Below are 25,273 nucleotides of genomic sequence, written 5' to 3'. Positions count from 1 at the left end.
GACTTCACCTATACATGCAATTTTTCCCTGATAGAAGCATTTCTGTGGTTCGATGTATTAACTTGGGTGCTCTAGCTTCCTCCCTCGAACTGGCCATTTTCTGCCAGCAGGAAATCCTAGCCAGGGCTGACAATCCCAAATCAAACTGGTTTAATCTTGGTCTCTGTGCTGCTGATGGAAACAAACTGGACTGATTACAAACTACATTACTTTGCTCCAATATTCAATTATTATAATTTTTCACTAAGTCAGCCTTTAAATGGTCTTGGGCTGCTTTGAGCTTGTGTGGAGAAGGTGGCCTTTCAACCACCAGCCCTCCCTGTAGACAGAGTAGGTGGGGCTGGCAGAGTACAAGGTCACATTGTCAAATGATTGGTATGGAAAAAGGAAGCCTTACCTGGCACTTAGCATCTCTACTGCAAGCTCAAAGCAAGTTCAAAGCAGATTTAGAGAAATTATAATAACTCAATATTGGAGCAACCAAACCCCAAAAAACTCAATTTCATCAGTAGTCCCCCTCCCTCCAGGGTCTGCTCACTTAGACCCATTGCACATGCTACAGACCACCCTGTAAGGTCAGACTTTGCCCTTCATCTCAGCTACCTTCCTGTTGCCCAGCCGCAGTGATTTGCACAATAACTTTTTGAGAAATGTCACAGCCTGCAGCCATGGGCCCTGGTACAACTAGTTCAGACAAGGCAATTTAGGGGGCTGGAACCCCTCAGGGTATATCTCACCAGTCTCCCTCGCTCATCCACTATGGTGTTTTGTAGACACTGCAGTCCTGTCATTTAACCTTGGTGCAGAGCACTGCGAGGCTTTGGCAGCTGCTGTCAGAATGATGTTCGGACCTGACAGTCCTGGAGACAAATTAAAGCACACAAACGTGTCTCTGAACATCCACATTGATCAGGCTTGCTTCTCCCAAAACTGCACTGCCAGTCCATTTCCTTCAGGAGTGCAGACTCGTGCTGTGTTTCAGGTGATGCCTTCATCAGTGCCGACCCAGACTGTAATGGAGAGTGCTGGAATTGTATTAAGTGTTTTTTTTTTTTTTTGCATTACCCCTCTAGCATGCCTAAAGCTGTGGATACAGCTGGTTTTCTTAGAAAGCTGTTCAGTCACAATATCCATCCAATCTTTTGTTGCAATGATAACTGAGCCACATAGCATGGTGGTTTGGATGTCCCATAGGGTGCTAAGTTGAGACACAGACCCAAGTCAGATTCAGACACAGACCTCCTGAGGTGAAAGGCTGGTGCAGTGACCCACTTAACCTGCTTTGTAATTGTGTTCCTGACATTTGGATTTCATGGATAGGACAGATACAGATCTCAGCTCTACCACTGGCTCACTGGATCTCCCTGTACTATTTCTGCTTAGGAAATCGGGAGGAAATACCCTGCTGAAAACCTGCTGTAGTTTGTATATTTTGTCTGTTATATTTTCTTTATATTGATGAAATGTTATCCCTCTGCTAGGGATGCATACTGTAGTGCATATCATGTCTATAGAGAAATGCTTATTCAGAGATGAGAACTGTTTTTGCTCAAGTTCATTGAGAGTGTCAGAATCTGGTGGTATATAAGGAGACATCTGTCTTTTCATGTTGCATTTTTACATGTATGTATGATGGATGTAGACCATGGTGATCCACTTTCTCACGATACAGACATGCACGCACACACTCACACTCACGCAGACACACATGCATGCACACATTCATGATAACATTGCTACCCCCAGCACTGTCCTTGCTGGGGCAGCACACTCATTAAAGCCTAATTAAATGGTGCAGTGAACGTCAGACAGGTATTTCATTCATATATACAGTACTGTGCAAAAGTTTTAGGCAGGTGTGAAAAAATGCTGTAAAGTAAGAATGCTTTCAAAAATAGACATGTTAATGGATTATATTTATCAATTAACTAAATGCAAAGTGAGTGAACAGAAGAAAAATCTAAATCAAATCCATATTTGGTGTGACCACCCTTTGCCTTCAAAACAGCATCAATTCTTGTAGGTACACTTGCACAAAGTCAGGGATTTTGTAGGCATATAGTCAGGTGTATGATTAAACAATTATACCAAACAGGTGCTAATGATCATCAATTCAATATGTAGGTTGAAACACAATCATTAACTGAAACAGAAACAGCTGTGTAGGAGGAATAAAACTGGGTGAGGAACAGCCAAACTCAGCTAACAAGGTGAGGTTGCTGAAGACAGCTTACTGTCAAAAGTCATACACCATGGCAAGACTGAGCACAGCAACAAGGCACTTATACTGCATCAGCAAGGTCTCTCCCAGGCAGAAATTTCAAGGCAGACAAGGGTTTCCAGATGTGCTGTCCAAGCTCTTTTGAAGAAGCACAAAGAAACTGGCAACGTTGAGGACCGTAGACGCAGTGGTCGGCCAAGGAAACTTACTGCAGCAGATGAAAGACACATCATGCTTACTTCCCTTCGCAATCGGAAGATGTCCAGCAGTGCCATCAGCTCAGAATTGGCAGAAAACAGTGGGACCCTGGTACACCCATCTACTGTCCGGAGAAGTCTGGTCAGAAGTGGCCTTCATGGAAGACTTGCGGCCAAAAAGTCATACCTCCGACGTGGAAACAAGGCCAAGCGACTCAACTATGCACGAAAACACAGGAACTGGGGTGCAGAAAAATGGCAGCAGGTGCTCTGGACTGATGAGTCAAAATTTGAAATATTTGGCTGTAGCAGAAGGCAGTTTGTTCGCCGAAGGGCTGGAGAGCGGTACACGAATGAGTGTCTGCAGGCAACAGTGAAGCATGGTGGAGTTTCCTTGCAAGTTTGGGGCTGCATTTCTGCAAATGGAGTTGGGGATTTGGTCAGAATTAATGGTCTCCTCAATGCTGAGAAGTACAGGCAGATACTTATCCAACATGCAATACCATCAGGGAGGCATCTGGTTGGCCCCAAATTTATTCTGCAGCATGACAACGACCCCAAACATACAGCGAAAGTCATTAAGAACTATCTTCAGCGTAAAGAAGAACAAGGAGTCCTGGAAGTGATGGTATGGCCCCCACAGAGCCCTGATCTCAACATCATCGAGTCTGTCTGGGATTACATGAAGAGAGAGAAGCAACTGAGGCTGCCTAAATTCACAGAAGAACTGTGGTTAGTTCTCCAAGATGTTTGGGCCAACCTACCTGCCAAGTTCCTTCAAAAACTGTGTGCAAGTGTACCTAGAAGAATTGATGCTGTTTTGAAGGCAAAGGGTGGTCACACCAAATATTGATTTGATGTAATTCTTCTTCTGTTCACTCACTTTGCATTTTGTTAATTGATAAATATAAACTATTAACATGTCTATTTTTGAAAGCATTCTTACTTTACAGCATTTTTTCACACCTGCCTAAAACTTTTGCACAGTACTGTATGTGGCAGGGTTTCATTCAATATTTATTTGATCAGTTTTAAAAAGGGGGCATTTGCAGTAATCAAAGCTAGAGGTCTTTTTTTGCATGTAGTGTTACAAGTTAAACAATAAAACCCACAATATTTAGTATTTTAATCATAGCAAACAAGGAACTATATAAATTATATAGCATCCTCTTGGAATACAAAACACACAATAAATAATCATGCAAAAAATACAATATATTCATTCAAGTGTTCCTAAAAATCAAAACTACATTATAAATACACACATTTCATTTTAAATGCACACATTTCATTATAAATATACACATTTATTTATCAATACACACATTTCATTTATAGGGTTCTTCTAAGCAATGTGACACCATAAATTATGTGGTTAATATTAGTATTAAAACAAACACATTGAACAATAAACATGACATGTAAAAAGCCTTTTCCAAAATCTCAACTACAAATTACATCCCCATTAAAATATCTAAAACTCATTCTCTCTAAAAAAATAAGAGATAATTCAGCACTTACCTGGAAAAGTGTGCAGTTAAACTAATAAAGTGTCTATCAGACCGTTCCAGATAACCCTTTTATAACAAAGAAAGGGGGGGGGGCAATGGGTGCAGATTGCTATCAACAAATGGCTGGTGTGCAATCACTATCCCCACACGTTTCTTTAAGCCTTTTAAACAAGCGATTTAAAACATTTTCATTTCACCTGGTTACATATAGAAAGCTGATTCAGCCTGCCACGAGCATCCAGCTTTCATTCAGATCTGATTGGCTGTGTGGGTTTGCAGTGGTGTCACACTGTTCTTTTCTTGTTTTCAGTCAGATCTGATTGGCTGTGTGGGTTTGCAGCGGTGTCTCACTGTTCTTTTCTTGCTTTCAGCCGTAGGGATTCAACTCAGGCTGGAGCTGCTGGAGAAGAAGTTCTGGACAGCCACGAGACAGGTGAGCAGAATCTAACTGCTCTGACACACACATACAAACAAACACACACACACACACACACACACACACACACACACACACATACCCGAACACACACACACACACCTTTGCAGTATGAAAAGTTCTACACATTTCTTTCAGAACTGCACATTTTAGACCTATATATTCAATGGATGTGCATGCCGTGGAAAATGAATACCATTATTTTGTTTGCTACAATCACTGTAAGAGACATCTGAACTTCTGAAAAAAGGTTGAGTTAGAAATGACCTATAGGACTGTAGCTATTTCTGTCCCCTCTAAAACTGTGGGAACTGGTGGTTTGTAAAATCTCTACAGAGAATCACAGGGGACAGAATGACAGTTTAAACCACTTGACTTCAGATATTTAGCTCATAGGAGTCTTCAGAAGCATACCTGGTTTAATTTGTGTGCTGGAATAGTTAGTAACCATAGTTAACGCATGAAGCAGAAAAATCAACAGAGCATGACAGAGGTAAAACAGAGAGTAGACGGTAAATATTATAATTGTAGATTATATAAAGTACCCATTTAAAGGGTAACTTGATATGGGTATAAAAGACTGGCGTTATCATAACGGATTTCTTCGTCTTCATTTTTCACATCATCTTCTGTTTCAGTCCTCACATCCTGGTGACTTTTTTTTTTAAACTCACACCTTTAAGGCACCCTGTGGCCTAAATACACATCCTCTCTAAGTACTGGTGGTACACCAGAGTGTAACCCTAACCCTGGCCCTCTTAAACACCCTGCCCTTGTGGATATAACAAATACACCAGTAAGAAATGCCACATCCAATGGGGGGGACAGGTTAATGGTTACACTGTGGTGTACCAGCTGCACTTAGAGAGAGGACATGTTTGAGAGCTCTATTGAGGCCACACTGAGGTTTAAAAAGTCACTGATGAGGTGACTGAAACAGACAACAAGAAGAATGCATTGGTTAAGATAAACATGATATTTCATACCTGTACCAAGCTGCTTAAAGACTGTATATTACAGATTGTTTTGCAGGCTGCTCCATGCTCTTATATTCAATAGGAATGGAGATGGAGAGGATGTGGATGTCTCACCGATTTCAGTCTGCAGGAGTGTGCCTCCCTTTTAGTAATGCAGAGCTCTCCCTGTGCAGAGGTGTATTGAAATGACATTAACCAGCCTTATCTGTATTTTTCTGTTTTATTTCTTTTCCCTGCATGCTGTGTCCGCACTCTGCATGCGTCCCCTCTCAGCCCAACGACACCGATGTAAGTAGACAGCAGGGAGTATTTTATACAGGATAAAAATAACTTTACCAGCAGCTTCTGAACTGAGGAGTGTGACATTGAAGATACAGATTGGCTTTTCAGATATCAAATAAACACTAAATAGATACCGATCCTATGTGTGTGTGTTTGAGACTATAAGGTAACACATCGATATTGTATGTTTTGTGGTCTGTGAGTGGGTGATGTGTTTTTATGGACACAAATGTACATTAATAAGTGTTCTGACAAAATCTAAATACTCTCTGACTAGTGATGTTCTTGGCAGGCACCCAGTCCTGTTTTTTCCCATTAAAGTGCAATCACACTTCCGATAAAGTTGCTCTTAACTTCCTAGACTTATTATTAAGCATTCCAATGAAGGGAGTTTTCAAATCTGCCGTCGACCATACTAATGCTTGTATCTCCGATAACCATTTCAACTTTATATTTTCAGTGTCAAGGAAACTAATGACACCCTTCACTTATGCCTGTATCCTAACAGCATCCTTCACTTAGGGCTGTATCCTAACAGCATCCTTCACTTAGGCCTGTATCCTAATGGCATCCTTCACTTAGGCCTGTATCCTAACAGCATCCTTCACTTAGGGCTGTATCCTAACAGCATCCTTCACTTAGGGCTGTATCCTAACAGCATCCTTCACTTAGGCTGTATCCTAACAGCATCCTTCATGTAGGGCTGTATCCTAACAGCATCCTTCACTTAGGCTGTATCCTAACAGCATCCTTCACTTAGGCCTGTATCCTAACAGCATCCTTCACTTAGGGCTGTATCCTAACGGCATCCTTCACTTAGGCCTGTATCCTAACAGCATCCTTCACTTAGGGCTGTATCCTAACAGCATCCTTCACTTAGGGCTGTATCCTAACATCATCCTTCACTTAGGCCTGTATCCTAATGGCATCCTTCACTTAGGCCTGTATCCTAACAGCATCCTTCACTTAGGCTGTATCCTAACAGCATCCTTCATGTAGGGCTGTATCCTAACAGCATCCTTCACTTAGGCCTGTAACCTAACAGCATCCATCACTTAGGGCTGTAGTCGCCATATTGAGGTCATATGACTTTTTGGCTTCCTTCAATTCAGTTTCATTACATGGGGTATGCAGTAGACAATAAACATTTGACTGCCACATTATTTCAACCTCAAGAACCCAAATGACATGCTAAGCACAATTAATAAGAGCTAGAGTTGTAATAAAGGTTTTAGGATGGTAAACAGCTTTGGTCTTGGCTCCAAATGTCTGAGATTACTAGCAGAAGCATGTCACATATACCAGCCAGTAGAGAAATTAACTGAATGATAAAACCACACCAGCACATCAGTGAAAACTAGGCCTGTGCCGAGCAACGAGTACAAACAGACAATCGTAATGATTATAGCCATTTTTCTGAATACAAGTAATACATGTGTAATTTTGCTATTACTCATTGTTTGGAAATAAATTGTTAAAACAATGCTACTGAGTAAAAAGTTATGACACTTTTAGAGAGCTTAAAATATATGCATGCCTTCCTGAAACAGTACTGCAGACACCAGAGCGCATGATGTTTTACTTTTGGTTGAGAAAAAGGATCCTGTTAGAACACTTTTCATTCACACAGTGCACTGGGAGAAAAGAATTTAAAAGGCAGCTGCAAAAACCCAAGTTTCCTCCAGTCAGTTATTTCTGTTTGTTCTTCTCCTTTCTTTCTGCAGTGCAGCACAATAGACGGAATGTGCCCTATCAGCTGTGATGATGATGTAAGTATTTTAGTTGGCCTCTTTGTTGTTGAGATCATAAACATGGCCATGAAGAATCCAATTACTGTACAGTCAGCTTGACAATTAATGAAATGTAACATATATAATATCACAATACATACCTCTGATCATGTTTCAAATGTGTTCCAATACTGATGCTATAGTATATTGACCAAATGAATTTAAAAGGGAAACTGAGTTGCCTTGCTTACCTTTAAATGCTTTTTTGTCTGTATCCTCCATGTTCCCTTTTCACCGCACTGCTAGGCATGAGACAGTAACATAAAGGCTTGTAGGCTTACAGTAATGCACAATTGAGCAATTTAAACTAGTTCAACGTGATACTGAACAGTATTGTGATCCACTTAAATGTAACAACCAACATTCTGGTAAATCTGCATATAAAACCATTCACATGGATATTGTACTCCAAATACATAGTAGTTTGATGAAAAAATATAATTCTGTTAAATGCATAAATAAGTCATTTAGGACCTTAGTTTTATCAACAGAAATTTGGTTATGACACCAAACGCCACAAAGACAGGCAGTAAATAGATATATTTACTTATTGCAGCATGGTAAACTCTTGTGGCACTTGAAGTTAAACAGGACTCCTGAATACAATAGTACTTTTTATTGCACATTTTCATAGTTACAGCTGTACATCTGTAAGTGAGTGTGAGCAAGATGGCTGCCAATACTTAATTTAAATTCTGTGAGGAACCTTGCTCCACCAATCACATTGCTTGTTTCACGTTCCGTTACGAGCCCTGGATTATCAGCTATACTGAATAATCGTATGTAATGGGAGTGCGCTTATATGCAGGACTACTTTAGAAAAAGAAAACAAAAGGTGAAAAACAGTGGTCTTCTATCAGCGTTACTGTCACAACTTTTCCTTATTATTTATTTCTTAGCAGACGCCCTTATCCAGGCGACTTACAATTGTTACAAGATATCACATTATACATTATTTCACATTATACAGATATCACATTATTTTTACATACAATTCCCCATTTATACAGTTGGGTTTTTACTGGAGCAATCTAGGTAAAGTACCTTGCTCAAGCCCACAACCCTCTAGTCAAGAGTCCAGAGCCAGAGCCAGAGTCCAGAGCCCTAACCACTACTCCACACTGCTGCCCTTCTAGTGTACAGTGATGCACATTTATAAACATCTTGTTGGGGCACTTATACTTGGACACAGGCACATGGGTTTATATGTGAAACCAAATCGCCATGATTATACAGAGGCAAGGGCCCAGCCTGGGAAGTCTGTCCCAGTAGGGGTGAAGCTAAAGTATGTACAGACAATCTACTTTCCAAGCCACGAGAGGGCAAACGGTAACTTGATGCAAACAGGGTATCAAACCGTGCTCGCAACTCACCCACAATTAACATATAATCCCAGGTACTAGTGGTCTTGATGACTGTATATCATTTGCGTTTTGAAGCTTGTCCTTCAAGCATGATTTTAATACCCTGTGAAGGCAATAAACACTGCAACACCCATAGCACTGTGCAGATTGTATTGTGAGTTTCTAAACATGCTCCCCCCTGATTTCATTCTTTCCGTTTCTCCACACTCTCCAGAATCTGAACTGCTATCTCATTGACAGCAATGGCTTCATCCTGGTCTCCAAGGACAAAAAAGAGGTGAGGCCCTGTATTATTTCTTTTTTGGGCTGTTTGCTTCTTATGGCTATGGGTTGGCCTAAAATTTGGTATGGATCTGAAATGTCACAGCTATGTTAACTAATGTATTCTTTGTTTTATGTTTTTATTAATTTCAAAGACAATACAATGGATAGATTATATATGTGTACATATATATAAAATAGAATGCAAAAATAAAAATAAGAACATCTAAATATTACAACCAGTTCAAATCATAGTCAGCAACCCTTTACTTTAGCGGTGGCCAATACGTGGATCGATCTTCGGTGGATCTCGGGACAAATCAGAACGAGCACGAGCATATAAGCATGCAACAGTTTTTGTTTCGGCTGATGGGCAGAGCCTTCTGTGTTGTCCAGTAGCACAGATGAAATTATCCCAACAGTTTCTGCATATGAGACTAACAAAATGCTTGTGAGAACGTACATTTAATTTAGGTGCACATATGTGACTAGAAATTCCTAAAGATTGACTATAAACAATAAATGTGATTTATTTTTTAAGATGAATAAAGATAAAACAAAACAAAAAAAAAACTCAGTCGGATCTAAACTCATAGCTCAATTGTAATGTACTCTGGGAATGTAGTTTATTGGTGTCCATTGCCCACTGTTAATCACACATTAAAAACTACAAATCCCATACCCCGCCAATTTCACTGATTTATCAGGGCGATGGCTGCTCGTTTCCAGACAGTCTGTCAAACCAAGATGAGGAAAATAACAAATTCATATACTGTATGTCGGCGTCTTTACAAGAAATGAGCAATGCAGGTATGTCAGAAGATGAACGCGAACAGGGAACTTCGAGTTAGTTACAGAGTGTTCACAGTTGTAAAATACAAGTTCAACCAACAGTGGCTAAAAGATTTCCCCTGGCTTAAGTTTGACAATGTTAAAAAAGATCCATGTTTTGCACGTTTTATCAGGATGCAGGGGAACTGATGGCAGGCAAGACTGCATTTTTAACAGAGAGCCAGAAGTTCAAACATGAAAATATATTAAACACAGTGCTTAATATATGCAGAGAGGCAGACCAGCCCTGTTGTTGTGGTTGATTTGTTTTATTATTGCTATTACGTATTGGACACTATTATATGAAATCCCACTAATAATTGTTGGTCATAGCTTACTGGTGGATCGCGGAGCCCGTTGAGATCCACCAAAATGGATCGCAGTGGCCACCACTGCTTTACTTGAACACATTACAAGCAATATAGAGTTAATATAAATACAGTATAAATATGAAGCTGGTAACATCATAAATGCCAGTGTTAGTAGGCTAAGTTGAGGCCTTATACCAGTGGTTCCCAGCCTTTTTCAATATAGGGACCACTTTGGTGTTTGGATTTTTCCCGCGGACCACTTGCCACTTGCCATGCATTTTTTCACTACAGCATTTTGAAACTAATTTGTAGGCTTATATGCATAAGTACAGGTAGACAGTAAAGTATTTATATGACGTACCTAACTTAACAAGATCCCTGGGCTTGAATCTTCGCTACCAGGAATGTTGTCATTTTGCACATTAAATGTTGCTGAAGGCAAAGTTCCCATTTCTTCGCTCGATGTACATATAAAAAAAACACTGGAATACGAAGACCGGGTGGGTGGGAAGCAATTTGAAAAATGTAATTATTGGAGAGTGTTTCTAGAAGAAGTGTTAAGACAATTTTCTTTTTGGCATATTGTCTTGTGAGATATTAAACCTGGCTGAATAAACCAGCTGAAATAGATCATTCACACTACAGTGGTACAGTTCACAAGTCAAGCAACAAATATAGCCTATTTTTGTTTGACATTGGCTTCTATTACTATATGCAACTAACCTCTCTAAAATGTTAAATATGGAAATAGGGATATTCCTATCCCTGGAAAACACTGTGGCACATTTTATATTGTTGAAAAGGTTTGTTTTAACTTAGTCATTCCAACCAAGTTAAGAATATTCAATGCAGTGCTCTACTTTTACGTAGATTACGTTTTTGTTTCTTTCCTGTGCAGTGAAAACAAGCAGTAGAATCACCACAGATTAGAAACATGTGCATTTACGTGACTGCTACATTTATTAATTTAAATAAAGCTGGTTGGAAAAAAAAGTGTAATTTGGCAAGACAAACATGGCTTCATAATGTGTAACAGTTATCCAGTTAGTATTTATTTCACATTAGAAAGCTGTTTCAGTTAATGTCGGCTTTCAAGGCGGTGCTTGGTATTGCATCATTGGTAGCTGTAATATATATTAATTTATAAACACACCCGTAATAAAAGAAAAAGATAAAGGGGGAAAATGCAGACTACATACATATCGTATTATATATAATGTGGTTAAAGCTGTGTGTTGTGTTGCTCAGTAATACATATTGTAGTAGCACATGTGATTGTGTAGAAATGTTTTTTTGCAAGAACTGCGTAACCGAATTTTGGGAGTTGTTTGCGGACCACCTGGAGTTTACTCACGGACCACAAGTGGAAACCACTCCCTTATACCATGTGTTTGAAAATTCTCACATCGGTTATTTAAAGAACAGGAGATTTTTTCTCGGTTTATATAATCTAACAATAAGTTCTTCCATAGTTGCAAAGCAGGTGGCTTGGAGTCTTTCCATGACAGTACTATAGCTTCTTTAGCGACCACAAAAGAAGAAAGGTTTTGTTAGTGCAAGTAGTGAGTAGTGTCTCCAAGAATTACAAGTCTAGCTGAAAATGAAATATTATAATGAAGGCCCTGTGAAAATCGCTGAAATTCTTTAAAATTCACAGCAGTGTCACAGGTAAAATATCGTATTTCGCGGAATGTGCATGGAACTATTTTATAAATTATGTGTACAGATTATTATTATTTTTGTAAACATCAAATATAGAGATAAATGCACTGACATCATCAAAATCAACGTCAAAGTTATTCAAGCACTTTACAATAGCTTGTGAAACGGTGTTGTAATTAACAGCCTGTAGGTAAAGTGTATCTGCAAGGACAGCTTTCAATTCTAGTATGTCAGATGCATGTTCACCATTTGTGTAACCCCAGGGGCGTCACTTCACAAAAAGCTTGGGGGGGAGGGGGGGGGGGGTAAATAATGCATTTAGGGGCCCCTCTCCATAATAATAAAACTCTGCAACAAACTTAAAAAAAAAAAAGAAAAAAACTCTGGCATTGCATGAATAAACCTGGTGAAGCAGCAGATACCATCTAGGATTCATTTTTGCAAAGATATCAACCAGGACAGCAAAATCAATTTATTAATTTTTTTACCAATGCTTTTTCAGTTGCCATCATAAGCAGATCACTCAGACGAGGATTGGTCATGGAAGTTGGTGGTCATGGAATAGGTTTTAACCAAACTTAAAACAGAAAACAGTGGTTACTGGAAGAGTGATGACTACCTTGATGATTTTTAGTAATATATAAGTATAAGCAAGGCTTACATTCTCATGGAATATTTCCTGGAGCCCACCCCCCCCCCCCCAAAAAAAAAAAAAAACTGGATCATTTGAAGCAATTACATTTATTTTATTTTAAACCAAAGCATTTTGTTCACAGGTTTTATAAGCATTTTTTACATGTTTTGTTTTTCTGTTCGCCAACTAGGAAATGATATACAAGTACTCTTAAGTAAAACTCCAACTTCAAATACTTAAAACTCCAAAAGACAGATGCGTGGATCAACCACAGGTGCAACTCTGGACTTCCACAGAGGTCTCCGATTCCCAAAACACTAAAAAAAATTGCATTGCTATAAAAAGACAAGCATTACATTCCCAGTTTTAGATTCACACATTACTATAAAGAAAATAAAAAGCTTTTCATAAACTAGTGCTGACAGTGATCTAAATCATTTCTCACGCCATTCAGGTCTGCCGATAGTAGTGACTTATTTCAATCAAGTTTACACTGCAGTTAACTCGTTTACAGTTGCACGATATACGCACGCACATACAGCACTAGCAACAACCAGGGAAAGGAAGGACAGACGCACACATACAGAAGTGGCGCTCCTGTTACGCTGCCCTCCATATACTGTATGTAAATATTTTCAGTTGTAATAATTGCCATGAAAATAAATTGCTACAGTCCCTGTGAAAATAAATGCTCATAATTATTTATGGTAAAGTTGTATTTCGTATTGTTTTCACTACTGAACAGCTGCAGGCTGAAGTCAAGATGCAGAAATATTTACTGGAGCTCAGCTGAATTTAAGCCCTGAGTATAAGACTATACTATAAGTAATAGCAAGTATCCTTTTAGAGTTGTACCAGCTCAGAAAGAGAATACAATCTACCGGTGGCGCGAGTTCCGCTCTTCTTAATTCATTAACATGGCACTGGCTATTATCAGGGAGGCGCCAGGTTTGTGTGGGCCCCGGGCAATGGACCTCCAGTGACCCCCACCTTCACCCCCAAATAAAATCATATAATTATAATAGGCGTTCTGACGTTATGATAATAATAGACGTTATGATAGTCTATTATACGTCAAAGGAAAAGAGGGAAAAAGGGGGGAGATCTGAAGTTTCACTGCATGCATACGGTTTAGTTTAAAAGTGGCTGCTGGAGTAGGATAGCTGACACAGAAATAGTACATTTACTCATAGTGTTTCCAGTTTTATTTCTGTATGTATGTGTGGGCCCCACTCTGGCGTCGGGGCCCAGGGCGCTTGCCCGGGTTGCCCTGGTGCTGACGCCAGCCCTGGCTATTATTTTGCTATTTGCTTAGTTGCTGTGATGTGATAGATATTATAAGCTAAGCACTTTTACTGACAAGTTCCCAGAATACATCTTAAACACTTGAACAGAATCATTAGTAAAACGTACCTTTCTCTTTTGCTTCTTGTAAGACAATAGCTGTTATCGTTAATTTTGAATTTCAACAAATGCAAATTATCACAACTTGGGAGAGGCTGTGGGTGCGTTCACGGAGATCATTCTTAGAAGATCATTGGCTAAATTGGTCAGATTCTGCACAGAATCTGTGCATAATGATCTCCGTGAACGCACCGTTTCTATGACGTTTTTTTAGGCAGAACAATTTTACAATATAGTACTGTGGCAAAGTGCCCCGCCCCTGTGTGCATTTGTGTGATCTGTGTTGTATGTTGCGTGCGTGTGTGTGTTAATGTTGGTGTATAGATTGGTACACGGGATATAAACGGGTCTGTGTTTCACGTATATTTAAAGTGTAGATTTGTATTTAGGCACGAGGAGAGCACAAATCACTTCACGTGCTGGTTAAATGTAATATGTGAGCACGGGGTTGCACAGAATTAATTCACGTGCTGGGATTCAAGTGAATAATTAATTAGTAATTGAATCCCAGCACAACAGTATAAATAGGCACATTTTTAGTCACTCGTGGTTGGTGTTCGGTGAGTGGAGAACGGGAGAGAGAGAAGGAGAAAAGAAAGTCTAAAGTAAAGTAATTAGTGTTATCTGCTCACCGTGTTTGTCCGTTTGTCTGTTCACTGTTTAGTCCGTTTTGTTTATATGTTTCTTTTGGCGTCAAGTGCCGTGTCCTGTTTTTTGTACTGTTAAACCCTTTTATTTGTTAAATAAACGCTGAGTGCAGCCATTGCACTCAGCTCCTCATCACCACCGTCTCTGTCTGTGTATTCCTGTCTGGTCTGACGCCACCCACTCTGGCCGTCTTTGTGACACGTGGTGTCATCGTGGGATAACAGCGCCTCCAAGCGTCAGACCAGGAGAGGGGGTTTTGTGTTTAAAAAAAAAAAAAAAAAAAAAAAAAAAAACCACAGGACTGGTTTCAAAAAAAAAAAAAAGTGAAAATGGAAGGCTGGAGAGACGGCTGCCGGGACCTGGAGGACCTCCTCGGGGGCCTCGAGGACCAAGGCTGGTGCATGGCCTGTGGAGTCTACGGACACACGGTGGCGATCTGCCCCTTCCAAGGTGAGGAGGAGGAGGAACCGGATAAAGAGGTGAAGGACAGGGAGGAGGAGTGCCGCCTAAGGGCCAGGCATCCACGGCGATGTAACAAGCCATCGCCGGGGTGCCTCCTCTGCGACCAGGATCACCTGTTCGCCCACTGTCCCTTCCGCAGCTATGGGGAGGAGCCTGAGCGTCCACAGACCAAGCGGGAGGAGCCTGAGCGTCCACAGCCCAAATGGGAGGAGCCTGAACGTCCTACGCCTGAGTGGGAGGAGCCCGAACGTCCTACGCCTGAGTGGGAGGAGCCCGAACGTCCTACGCCTGAGTGGGAGGAGCCCGAACGTCCTACGCCTGAGTGGGAGGAGCCCGAACGTCCTACGCCTGAGTGGGGGGAGCCCGAACGTCCACAGCCCAAGAGGGGGGAGTCGGTGCGTCCACAGCCCAAGAGGGGGGAGTCGGTGCGTCCACAGCCCAAAAGGGAGGAGTCGGTGCGTCCACAGCCCAAAAGGGAGGAGTCGGTGCGTCCACAGCCCAAAGGGAGGCAAGTCGGGGCTTCCACAGCCCTGGGACCCAAGCCACCAGCAGAGGGAAAATGCCTGCTGGTTCAGCCCCAAGGGCCGGAAGGGGAGGAGTTACAGGCCCAACCCCCTGGAAATTTTTGGGGGGGAGAGGGGCAGGAGGCTGGTGTCCCCCAGCAGCCTCTATTCATGCTGCTGAAGGCAGCACGGCGCGCACCAGCCCAGCCGCCACAGCGGAGGGAGCCAGCGCCGCCAGGAGCAGAGGAGCTGCCTCTGCCTCCACCACCGCCAGGAGCAGAGGAGCAGGAGCTGCCTCTGCCTCCACCACTTCCAGGAGCAGAGGAGCAGGAGCTGCCTCTGCCTCCACCACCTCCAGGAGCAGAGGAGCAGGAGCTGCCTCTGCCTCCACCACCTCCAGGAGCAGAGGAGCAGGAGCTGCCTCTGCCTCCACCACCTCCAGGAGCAGAGGAGCTGGAGCTGCCTCTGCCTCCACCACCGCCAGGAGCAGAGGAGCTGGAGCTGCCTCTGCCTCCACCACCTCCAGGAGCAGAGGAGCAGGAGCTGCCTCTGCTGCCCGTACCTCCGCAGGGAGTACGGTGGCCGGAGCCCCAGAAAGGGGAGCTGCCGGCCACGAAGAAGGGGGACGAGGTCTGGAGACCACTTTCCCCAGCAGCAGTTTCGCTGCAGGAGTTCTTGTGGCCGGAGCCCCACAGGAGGGAGCTGCCGGCTACGAAGAAGGGGGAGGTCGGGGGACCACCTGCCCCCGCAGCTTTTTCGCTGCAGGATGGGACCAACAGGCTGTCAGCCGTGCCACTACCGGCAGGGGTGCTGACAGCATTGCCAGCCAAGGGCCCACTGAAGCCTCCCTTCCCAGCCCGAGACTTTGTTCTGGACTGCTGGGTTTTTAAGGGGGGAGGTGGCCGTTGAGGCCATGTGTGCTGCGCACAAGGGGGGGTATATGTGGCAAAGTGCCCCGCCCCTGTGTGCATTTGTGTGATCTGTGTTGTATGTTGCGTGCGTGTGTGTGTTAATGTTGGTGTATAGATTGGTACACGGGATATAAACGGGTCTGTGTTTCACGTATATTTAAAGTGTAGATTTGTATTTAGGCACGAGGAGAGCACAAATCACTTCACGTGCTGGTTAAATGTAATATGTGAGCACGGGGTTGCACAGAATTAATTCACGTGCTGGGATTCAAGTGAATAATTAATTAGTAATTGAATCCCAGCACAACAGTATAAATAGGCACATTTTTAGTCACTCGTGGTTGGTGTTCGGTGAGTGGAGAACGGGAGAGAGAGAAGGAGAAAAGAAAGTCTAAAGTAAAGTAATTAGTGTTATCTGCTCACCGTGTTTGTCCGTTTGTCTGTTCACTGTTTAGTCCGTTTTGTTTATATGTTTCTTTTGGCGTCAAGTGCCGTGTCCTGTTTTTTGTACTGTTAAACCCTTTTATTTGTTAAATAAACGCTGAGTGCAGCCATTGCACTCAGCTCCTCATCACCACCGTCTCTGTCTGTGTATTCCTGTCTGGTCTGACGCCACCCACTCTGGCCGTCTTTGTGACAAGTACTTAGAATCATTGCAGTTTTTGGCAAGAAAAAAGGGAATGTTTCATTCAACAACTTTATATTGTCAGGCGAGTCGCTGCACTTTCGATGTCCTGAAGCGTGAACACTTTCCTTTAAGTCTTTTAACTTCTCACAGAAACTACCATTTGGGGCCCCCCCTGGCAAGCTTGTCCAATTTTTCAAGAGGGATATTTGTGCAAACAAACAACTGTCAGGTCAAAATGTAATGTGTTTCGTGCTTCGCGGCTTTCAGTGGACTTTTGGAACATGGAAGTCACCGTTTTTTGTTTCTTTGCAAGTAAAGCAGTCGCAGTACTGCTCTGGATTTCCGCCTTTCTCTTTCGGTGAATACTTAAATCTAAGTGCCGTCAAAAGCCGATTCTCAGTAGTGATCTAAAGTGACGTTGCAGGACGTACAGAAGAGCTTACCTCCATCGCTGTGTAAAACTCCTGCTGGGTACTGCTTTATGTGAGCTACTGCAGACATATTTTTTGTCTTTTTAGAGACATCCATTTTCTTGTTTACAGTGTGTAGTATTTTAATTTCACACCTAGATTGCATATAGTCACATGACATAATCACTGCACAGCACTATGTGCATGGCGAATAGTACACGCAGGCACACAGCAGAGCTGTACAGTTTGTTAATACAAACAATAATTATGAAGTTATTTATTTTTATTTCTTAAGAATATTGGAAAAATCGTGGTATTGGGCTAATTACATGATTTCTGCGCAGCCTGTGAAATCCGCAATTTACAAAGGGCCTTAATCATAATCTAGTATTTTATATAAATGGAATAAAAGGTTTTCCCAATAAGATTTTAATTTGGAGCAACTACATAAGGTATGTATTAGGGATCCTGTCAGGTCCACTCCTCCAGCATTTGAATAATTTAAGCCACAAGTATACATTCTTTTACAGGTATAATATACTCAGTGTAATAATTTAAACTGAATTGACCTTCATTTTGCATTAGGAGAAGAACATGTTATGTTACTCCAAACTCTCTGGCAGTTCTCATCAGAAAGTGTAACTAATGGATTCCTCTAGTTCAGATGCACTTTATACAACATGTTCTGTTCCAATCATCACATCCAGCTGGTACACCAGAGTTAAGGTTACCAGACGTCCCGGGAAAACTGGCATTGCCTTTGTTTTTTGTCCTGTTCAGAAACAGTAAAATTGTTAAATCGTCCCACTTTTGCTATTGTAGTCACATTTTTTCTTTTAAGTACAAAACTGTAGCTCAGCAAGTTAACAATAATTTATTAGGCTGTGTTAGTGCCATTCAAACATAAAATAAACAATCTTATGGATTATGTGTTTAATAATTAATGTTCTGTTTAACTTCCTGGGCCATGTCCAGTTTTTTTTTTTTCAAGTTAGCCTTTTAAGTTAGTCCCAATTGTGTCTTGATAAACAGCTGTTTTTATTTATATATATATATATATATATATATATATATATATATATATATATATATATATATATATATATATATATCTCACATGATTAAACGGTAATAGCTGCTCTAATTTATGTTCTAATAGCTGATCTAAAAATGTCACTGGCAACCCTAACCAGAGATTAACCATTAACTTGTTCCAAGTTTGAGCTTTTAATTTCCGTACAGAATGGCTTTATTTATTTACTTCATTTATTTATTTGAAGACTGATGTACTGCCCCTATTGACAGGCATGGGGGAACTAATCCGTTTTTTTTAATTCGTTGTCAGCTGGTCTCAGTTGTCTCGGTGCCCTGGCTGCTGCACTGGGAAAGGGATCTCCACTGTATTACTTGCTGGGGAGCAGTGGGTGGAGGCAGTAATTTTAAAGTCTTTAAGTCTTAAAAATCTTGCACAACAATAGTGATTTTATGTAGCTTTTGCCATATACAGCCAGTCTGAATTGGCTGTAGGCATGTGTCATATGCAGCCAATTCAGATTCAGATACAATGTGTAGTTGCATGATAAAATAGGTGAACTTAAATTGTTGTAAAGGGTATCCAATTTATGCAGCAGTTTATGCAGTAACCTGGTCTTAAACAAAGAGCTAACAATATAATTCCAGTCAATCTCACCCTAGTATTGATTACTGTTATTTCATAGATCTTACAGCTCTGGTCTATACAGTGAGCTGGTCTTTATAAGGAGGTAGTGATTTTTGTGCCTGGGTAGCATCTTACACAGTGCACTGAAACAGACAGGTTCTCCCTAGTTCGTATTTCTCCCTCATTCTTATTCAGGCACTCCTTTTCTTTTTTCTGTCATTTTTTTCACTTGTTGGCTTTTTAAAATAGTCACGCCCATTTTTTCTCCCTACTGTATTACAATCCAGAATGATTACTAACAACAATGAACAGTATAGGAAATTGTAAAAACAAAAGGATGACATTTGAGTTTCTAGCTGTATATTGAGTTTGAAACCATTGAATGGTATCTGAGGTCACCAGATGGATTCCATGTGTACCTCCTCCAACAACATGTATTGGGCAGTGATCAGTGATGTGAGCAATGGATTGCACTTCACCGCAGTCACAATTAGGAGACTCCTTATTTCCACACTTATGGAGGAGGTAGCCGCTTCTCCCATGTGTTGTTCTAACAGGGTTCAGCGGATTCCAGTGTCTTTGAGACAATGCTAGTTCCTTCATTGGATCTTCAATAAGTGTCTTGTCAATGACATCGTAGGATGACCACACTGATCGTCACTGGCTGTCGGTGTGTTTCCCGAGGCATGGGTCCAGAAAGGTTTCCTGGACATTAGGTGGCTGGGTGGTGGCAATTTAACTGGTTTGACTTTGTCTCTCATTGACTTCCATTAAAGAACACAGCAAATGCTCTCAGTTACAGGGCCCCCAGCTATCAACATCCAGATCACCCTCGAATTTGGAGCGTGATGTATACTACAGTGAGATAATGAAAAACGTGAGAGGTTGAAGTTGTTTAATACTACTTGGCTGTTTTTGTTCTTTCTCTCCAGGCAGCTAAGTTCCTTGGGGAGGTGGATGGCTCAGTGATGCAGCAGCTCCTCAATACAGGAATGTTCAAACAGTAAGATTCTCATTTGGGAAATAGGATAGCATACAGAATCAAAACAAGATTTATATGGTTTCAGAATAGGTAATAGCATTCTCTGTAATATACAGTTAACCCTCAACACCCTGACAACTTTACAAGAAACGCATTAAGTTACCTTCTCTGTGTCCTGTGTTGTCCATATCGCAGCGTTATATTTTTAAACATACTCTATTGCAGATTCTTTCAAACTGTAATCAAGTCATGGGTTATAAACTGGGCGATACATTTTGCAACATTTACTCGTGAGCGTTTGCCAGGAGAAAAAAAAAATCTTTTAAGGATCGCAGTGTATCCAGATCACGCTCCCTCCTGCAACAATGTATTAATTATGAATGATTATTGATATTTACACATGGAAAGAGATGACCAGGATTCTGCTCTTGACTTTGCATGAACCCTTTTGTCTCTGTTCCCTGCCGCCGCAGAGTGACGCTATACGATTACCAGGCGATGTGTAAGATAGGCTACCACCACCACAGCGGAGCCAGACCCCTGCTCAGCGTACGTCTTCTCTTCTATCTCCCCAGTACAACCCTAATCCACTCCTGAACTGGTACTGTCTGCCCCAGATACTCTGCTTGGCTTCTTTGTTACACTTCAGATGCAGTCAGTACTGTTAGAGGACACAAGTGCCCCATTTAAAAGAAGGAACTCATGATTTGGTGATAGAATTGGTGCAAATTGCAAAATATATTATATATTGTTTGGAAATGGTGTCAAGCTGTTGTCATTGCTCTCCTCCAAAAATATGAATAACCACGGGTAGCCTTTGAATGGTTTATTAATTATGGTTAGCATTTCAATTATTCATCATACAGCTTGAAATATACAAGCCAGTTTACAAAACGTTAAGGACAGTTTTAAGGAATACTTTGTTAAGGGATGTTGATGAATCTGTTGATTAGGTCTATTTCCCCACTTCCATCTATCTCTGAGGTCAGATACAGGGTTAGACCACACACATTTTTTTCCACTACTTTCTACAGAAAACATTTTGTTTTTGTTAATTATATAAATGAATGTTGTAAAAAAAAAAAAAATGAAAAAAAATGAAAAAAAACGAACAAAAAAAACCTTAAAATACTTTAATTCTTTACCTTGTCATCCACTTAAAAATCTGGCATACTAGTAAAATACAAGTCCATCCACCACAGTACAGATCAATAAAATAGGCCGTTGTGGCTACTTACAGTATTTGTGTCAGGTAATGTGTCACATTTTACAGTTGCATTGCTGAAACGTTTGTTATACTTGGCATCAGTCAATACTTCCAGCAAGTTTACAAATCCCACTTCAGCTCTTTGTGTAGGGAGCTCCGCAGAGTATTTAAAAACTACCTGACTGAAAGCCAGCGTCTCACTCACAGCTCTTGTTTTCTTCCCTCTCAACAGCCTTTCTATGGTCTGCTGGTGGCTGTCAAGTGGTTCCTCAGCAATGTATTCCTGTAAGTGTGAAAATGCAGGGTGGCATGTGGGGTTAGGATCCTACGTTATAGTCACTATGCTTTAAAAGCAGTGCTTGGTTTCAACTCATATCATCTCCTTTTCATTTAGAAAAGGTATTGTGGTCATTTTACAAAGCTTTAACCTTATAGTGGCAGACTGGGCTTTTGTCGACCCAGTTACTATCAAAATGTACCCAGGGTACATTTTAGTGTATCAAAGCGTACCCTGGTTTTCAAATTTCACAAGAAATAGCAGTAGTATGCCTCAGCAAATTGTTTATTATCTCAAACTTGCTTCCAATTGGCTTTTAAAACACTCAATGCAGAAGTTAATTGCCATTGATTGGTACTGCATTGTAAAGGTGAGGGAAGGACAGCTTTTCTTGTTTTGAACTCAACACATTAACGAATGGATGGGCAGCAGTGTGGAGTAGTGGTTAGGGCTCTGGACTCTTGACCGGAGGGTTGTGAGTTCAATCCCCAGTGGGGGACACTGCTGTTGTACCCTTGAGCAAGGTACTTTACCTAGATTGCTCCAGTAAAAACCCAACTGTATAAATGGGTAATTGTATGTAAAAAAAAAAAAATAATGTGATATCTGTATAATGTGAAATAATGTATAATGTGATATCTTGTAACAATTGTAAGTCGCCCTGGATAAGGGCGTCTGCTAAGAAATAAATAATAATAATAATAATAATAATAATAATAATGCCGATAGATACTTCTTAAAGGCAATTCCGAGTCCGAATCTCAGTATCAGCACACCCTTAATGATCATGTTTTACTATTCTGTTTTAGGTTTCTGATGGAGTTTAATTTCTGTGGGTTTTGGCATTCAGACAGCATCGTGGACGGTGAGGAAACGGTCCTTCTTTCATATCAGTGTCAACACCATGATCACCATGATCAAAATCCAGACCTTGCAAACATACAGATGTTATTAAGCCAATAGCTAGTCACATTAAAAATATTTTTAGATGCAGGTGACCATTTATTTTCAAAAGACAGACATCACAACTTAGGAAGGGTACCGCACAGGTTGTGGAATCATGGGAGAGTCATGGGGATACCAATAAGAGACGCAGCGATTGCTTGTTTGCAACTAAAGGGGCGTTCACACCAGACACGACGCGCATGCTGCCTCCTTAAGCTATTATTGAGCATTATACACATGATTAAAAAATGCAACTACTGCCATCCCATCATATCAGACTTTTAGAGGAGAACTGTAATAGCGGCAACAATCAGTGGTACTGTGCATCTGAAAACACAATACCTGGAACAATGAACAGCAAACAAAAAAAGACAAATTGCGATCACCCTGCTCTACCGGAGAAAGAAAAAAAATGTAAGATCGCTGTGGGTCCATGACATCCTCAAGAAAAGAAAAAGGTACGGCGAATATCATCGGCTGATACAGGAGCTCCGGTTTGAAGAAGGCAGATTTCAAACCTACCTAATGTTGTATTATACAACTCTGGAAAATCTGAAATCAGAACCACAAGCTTTTCCTCCGTTTTATTTTATTTTTTTATTTCTTCCTCGCAAAGGAGCCACCTACTTTCCCCTGATTGGCTGCTGGTAGTTTACGTCACGGCACGGCGAAAGTTGAAAATATTTTATCTCCTGCACGCCGCTCCGCGGTGCTGCTTGAGTACCGCTTCTATCTGCCGCTGCGCGTGACCGCCTTCATTGAAAACAATTGCTTTTGCCGCATGGCGTCTGGTGTGAATGCGCCTTAATGCTTTGAGAGTTCCACAGAACTACATCTCCCAACAGCCTTTGGAGCTTCCACCAATGGCTGTGTCTCCCTTGAGTCTCATGACTGCATAGCTGTCTCAGGATTCCATAAATCCAGGAATGAGAACTACAAGCTAAAGATATGAGGCTAAAAACACAACCTCATACAGTAAACAAACACCAGGCAGTGTACTCAAACGAGCTTCTTGGTCTTGCGAGGCGCCTTCAGGAAACTAAATTTGCTGTCTGACATTATTTCAAAGAAGGCATAACATTTCATGATGTGTGACATGACTGGGAATGACACATAGCTCATCGCCCTGTCAGCCATAAACATACATTCCATAATGTCAGCCTCCCCTGGTAACCAGTCAGAACACATCATTCTGTTACCCTCATCGTCCCCTCAGTGAAGGATCTCCTCACCCCCACCCCCCAACTCTGTCAGCAAGGGACACAGGCAGGGGACTGGGTTTTCAAAGAGATATGTGCAGGCAAGCACATTGTGTTTCTATAGGCTTGAATAGGCATTTAAAGATCAAGACCGATGCTTCATCATACTGTTTCCTTTCTTGGATATTGGCAATGAAGTTCACCTTACATTCTTGTGGCTTCAGTTGCCATAGTGACGGTTCCAAACCACTTTAGTGAGCTTGACCGTCATAATCTGAGCAACTTGGTACAGGTATTAAAAGACATTCTTATCTTAACTCATGTATTTTTCCTCTTGTGTAGATTCACTTTATGTAACAATTTAATTCAATGTATTTTCACGCAGTTGTCAACCCTGTGAAAGCAATTCTAGTACCATGCTTAGCGCCTGAAGAGGAAAAAGGAGAAATTTGGGATCTAACAGTTAATAAAGGAAAGTTCAAGTGACAGCTGTGTCTGTGTCTGGCACTGCGTGCTTATTAAGGAACCTGGTATTCCTCAGGAATCTGCAAGTCTTCCTGGAGATCTGCACAAGCTGTAAACTTTACAACATGTCTTCCTGGAGACCTATACAAGCTGTAAACTTTTAAACTTTACACCACAACTTCCTGGAGACTTGTACAAGCTGTAAACTTTACAGCTAGTCTTCCTGCAGACCTGTACAAGCTGTAAACTTTACACTGTCTTCTTGGAGACCTGTGCAGCTGTAAACTTTACACCCTGTCTTCCTGGAGACCTGTACAAGCTGTAAACTTTACACCACGTCTTCATGCAGACCTGTGCAAGCTGTAAACTTTACACCAAAAGGTTCTGCACTCAAGGAGAAACTCGATCTATAACTGTAATCTTACCCTTTCTTCACATTTCTTTCTCCCTCCATTGCTCGTGACGAATCCCCACCATTGCCATCTTCATTCCAACCATCATGTGATACATGTGCCTTGGTCATGTGACTCACCAACCATCAATCACTCTGTGGCTGACCCCATACAGCCAAGTCTGTCTTCCATGCATGTAAGTATATGACCTTCAGCATCCTGGGACATTGGCATATTAATGTGGTCAAAAAGACAGGGATTCACAGAACCAAGGTGTTGAACCACAACATCATATTTACAGGCTGTGAGTCCCACTGTTTAATTGTGTGTTTAAAGCTATAGGCTTGGTCACAATAATAGGAACAATTAGGGTCTAGTTTTCATAGTTTTTCTTAAGTATTTAAAATCTTGATATTGCACATATTACTTTACTTTGTTGATCCTGCTATTTATGTTAATCCCGACTGTCCCACACATCACATGCCTTTAGAAACTGTAGCGCAAATTCTAACAAGGGGGTAAACCGGTACAAGGCAGAACACTTTATGATAATTATTCTAATATTTATCAACTATGTCATTTATGGCAGACACTGACGTGGATTTTTGCCTTCAAATGAATATTCAGGTAGTTCCTCTGCACTAGTGAAGAAAATAATATTACTCCGTGCCGCTGTTTTCACGTCGCACTACTAAAGTCCTCT

General features: G+C 41.2%; 1 protein-coding gene across 3 annotated transcripts in view; it reads left to right on the top strand.

Annotated features, from left to right (window-relative positions):
* The window catches only part of LOC117414667 (voltage-dependent calcium channel subunit alpha-2/delta-4), a 190,873-nt gene that overhangs the window by 145,987 nt on the left and 19,613 nt on the right, over window positions 1–25,273 (top strand). For all 3 annotated transcript variants that reach the window (XM_059026831.1, XM_059026833.1, XM_059026832.1), the window contains 9 exons: window positions 4,301–4,362; window positions 5,616–5,630; window positions 7,349–7,393; window positions 8,993–9,055; window positions 20,036–20,106; window positions 20,559–20,634; window positions 21,525–21,577; window positions 22,379–22,434; window positions 24,746–24,766. In XM_059026831.1, the coding sequence (XP_058882814.1) occupies window positions 4,301–4,362; window positions 5,616–5,630; window positions 7,349–7,393; window positions 8,993–9,055; window positions 20,036–20,106; window positions 20,559–20,634; window positions 21,525–21,577; window positions 22,379–22,434; window positions 24,746–24,766 (462 nt within the window). The remainder of the gene's footprint in view (window positions 1–4,300; window positions 4,363–5,615; window positions 5,631–7,348; window positions 7,394–8,992; window positions 9,056–20,035; window positions 20,107–20,558; window positions 20,635–21,524; window positions 21,578–22,378; window positions 22,435–24,745; window positions 24,767–25,273) is intronic.

This window comes from Acipenser ruthenus, chromosome 7 (genome assembly GCF_902713425.1).
Source record: "Acipenser ruthenus chromosome 7, fAciRut3.2 maternal haplotype, whole genome shotgun sequence".
Lineage (NCBI taxonomy): Eukaryota > Metazoa > Chordata > Actinopteri > Acipenseriformes > Acipenseridae > Acipenser > Acipenser ruthenus.
The sequence above is the reverse complement of the archived record's forward strand: the minus strand, read 5'-3'. Positions and strand labels throughout refer to the sequence as shown.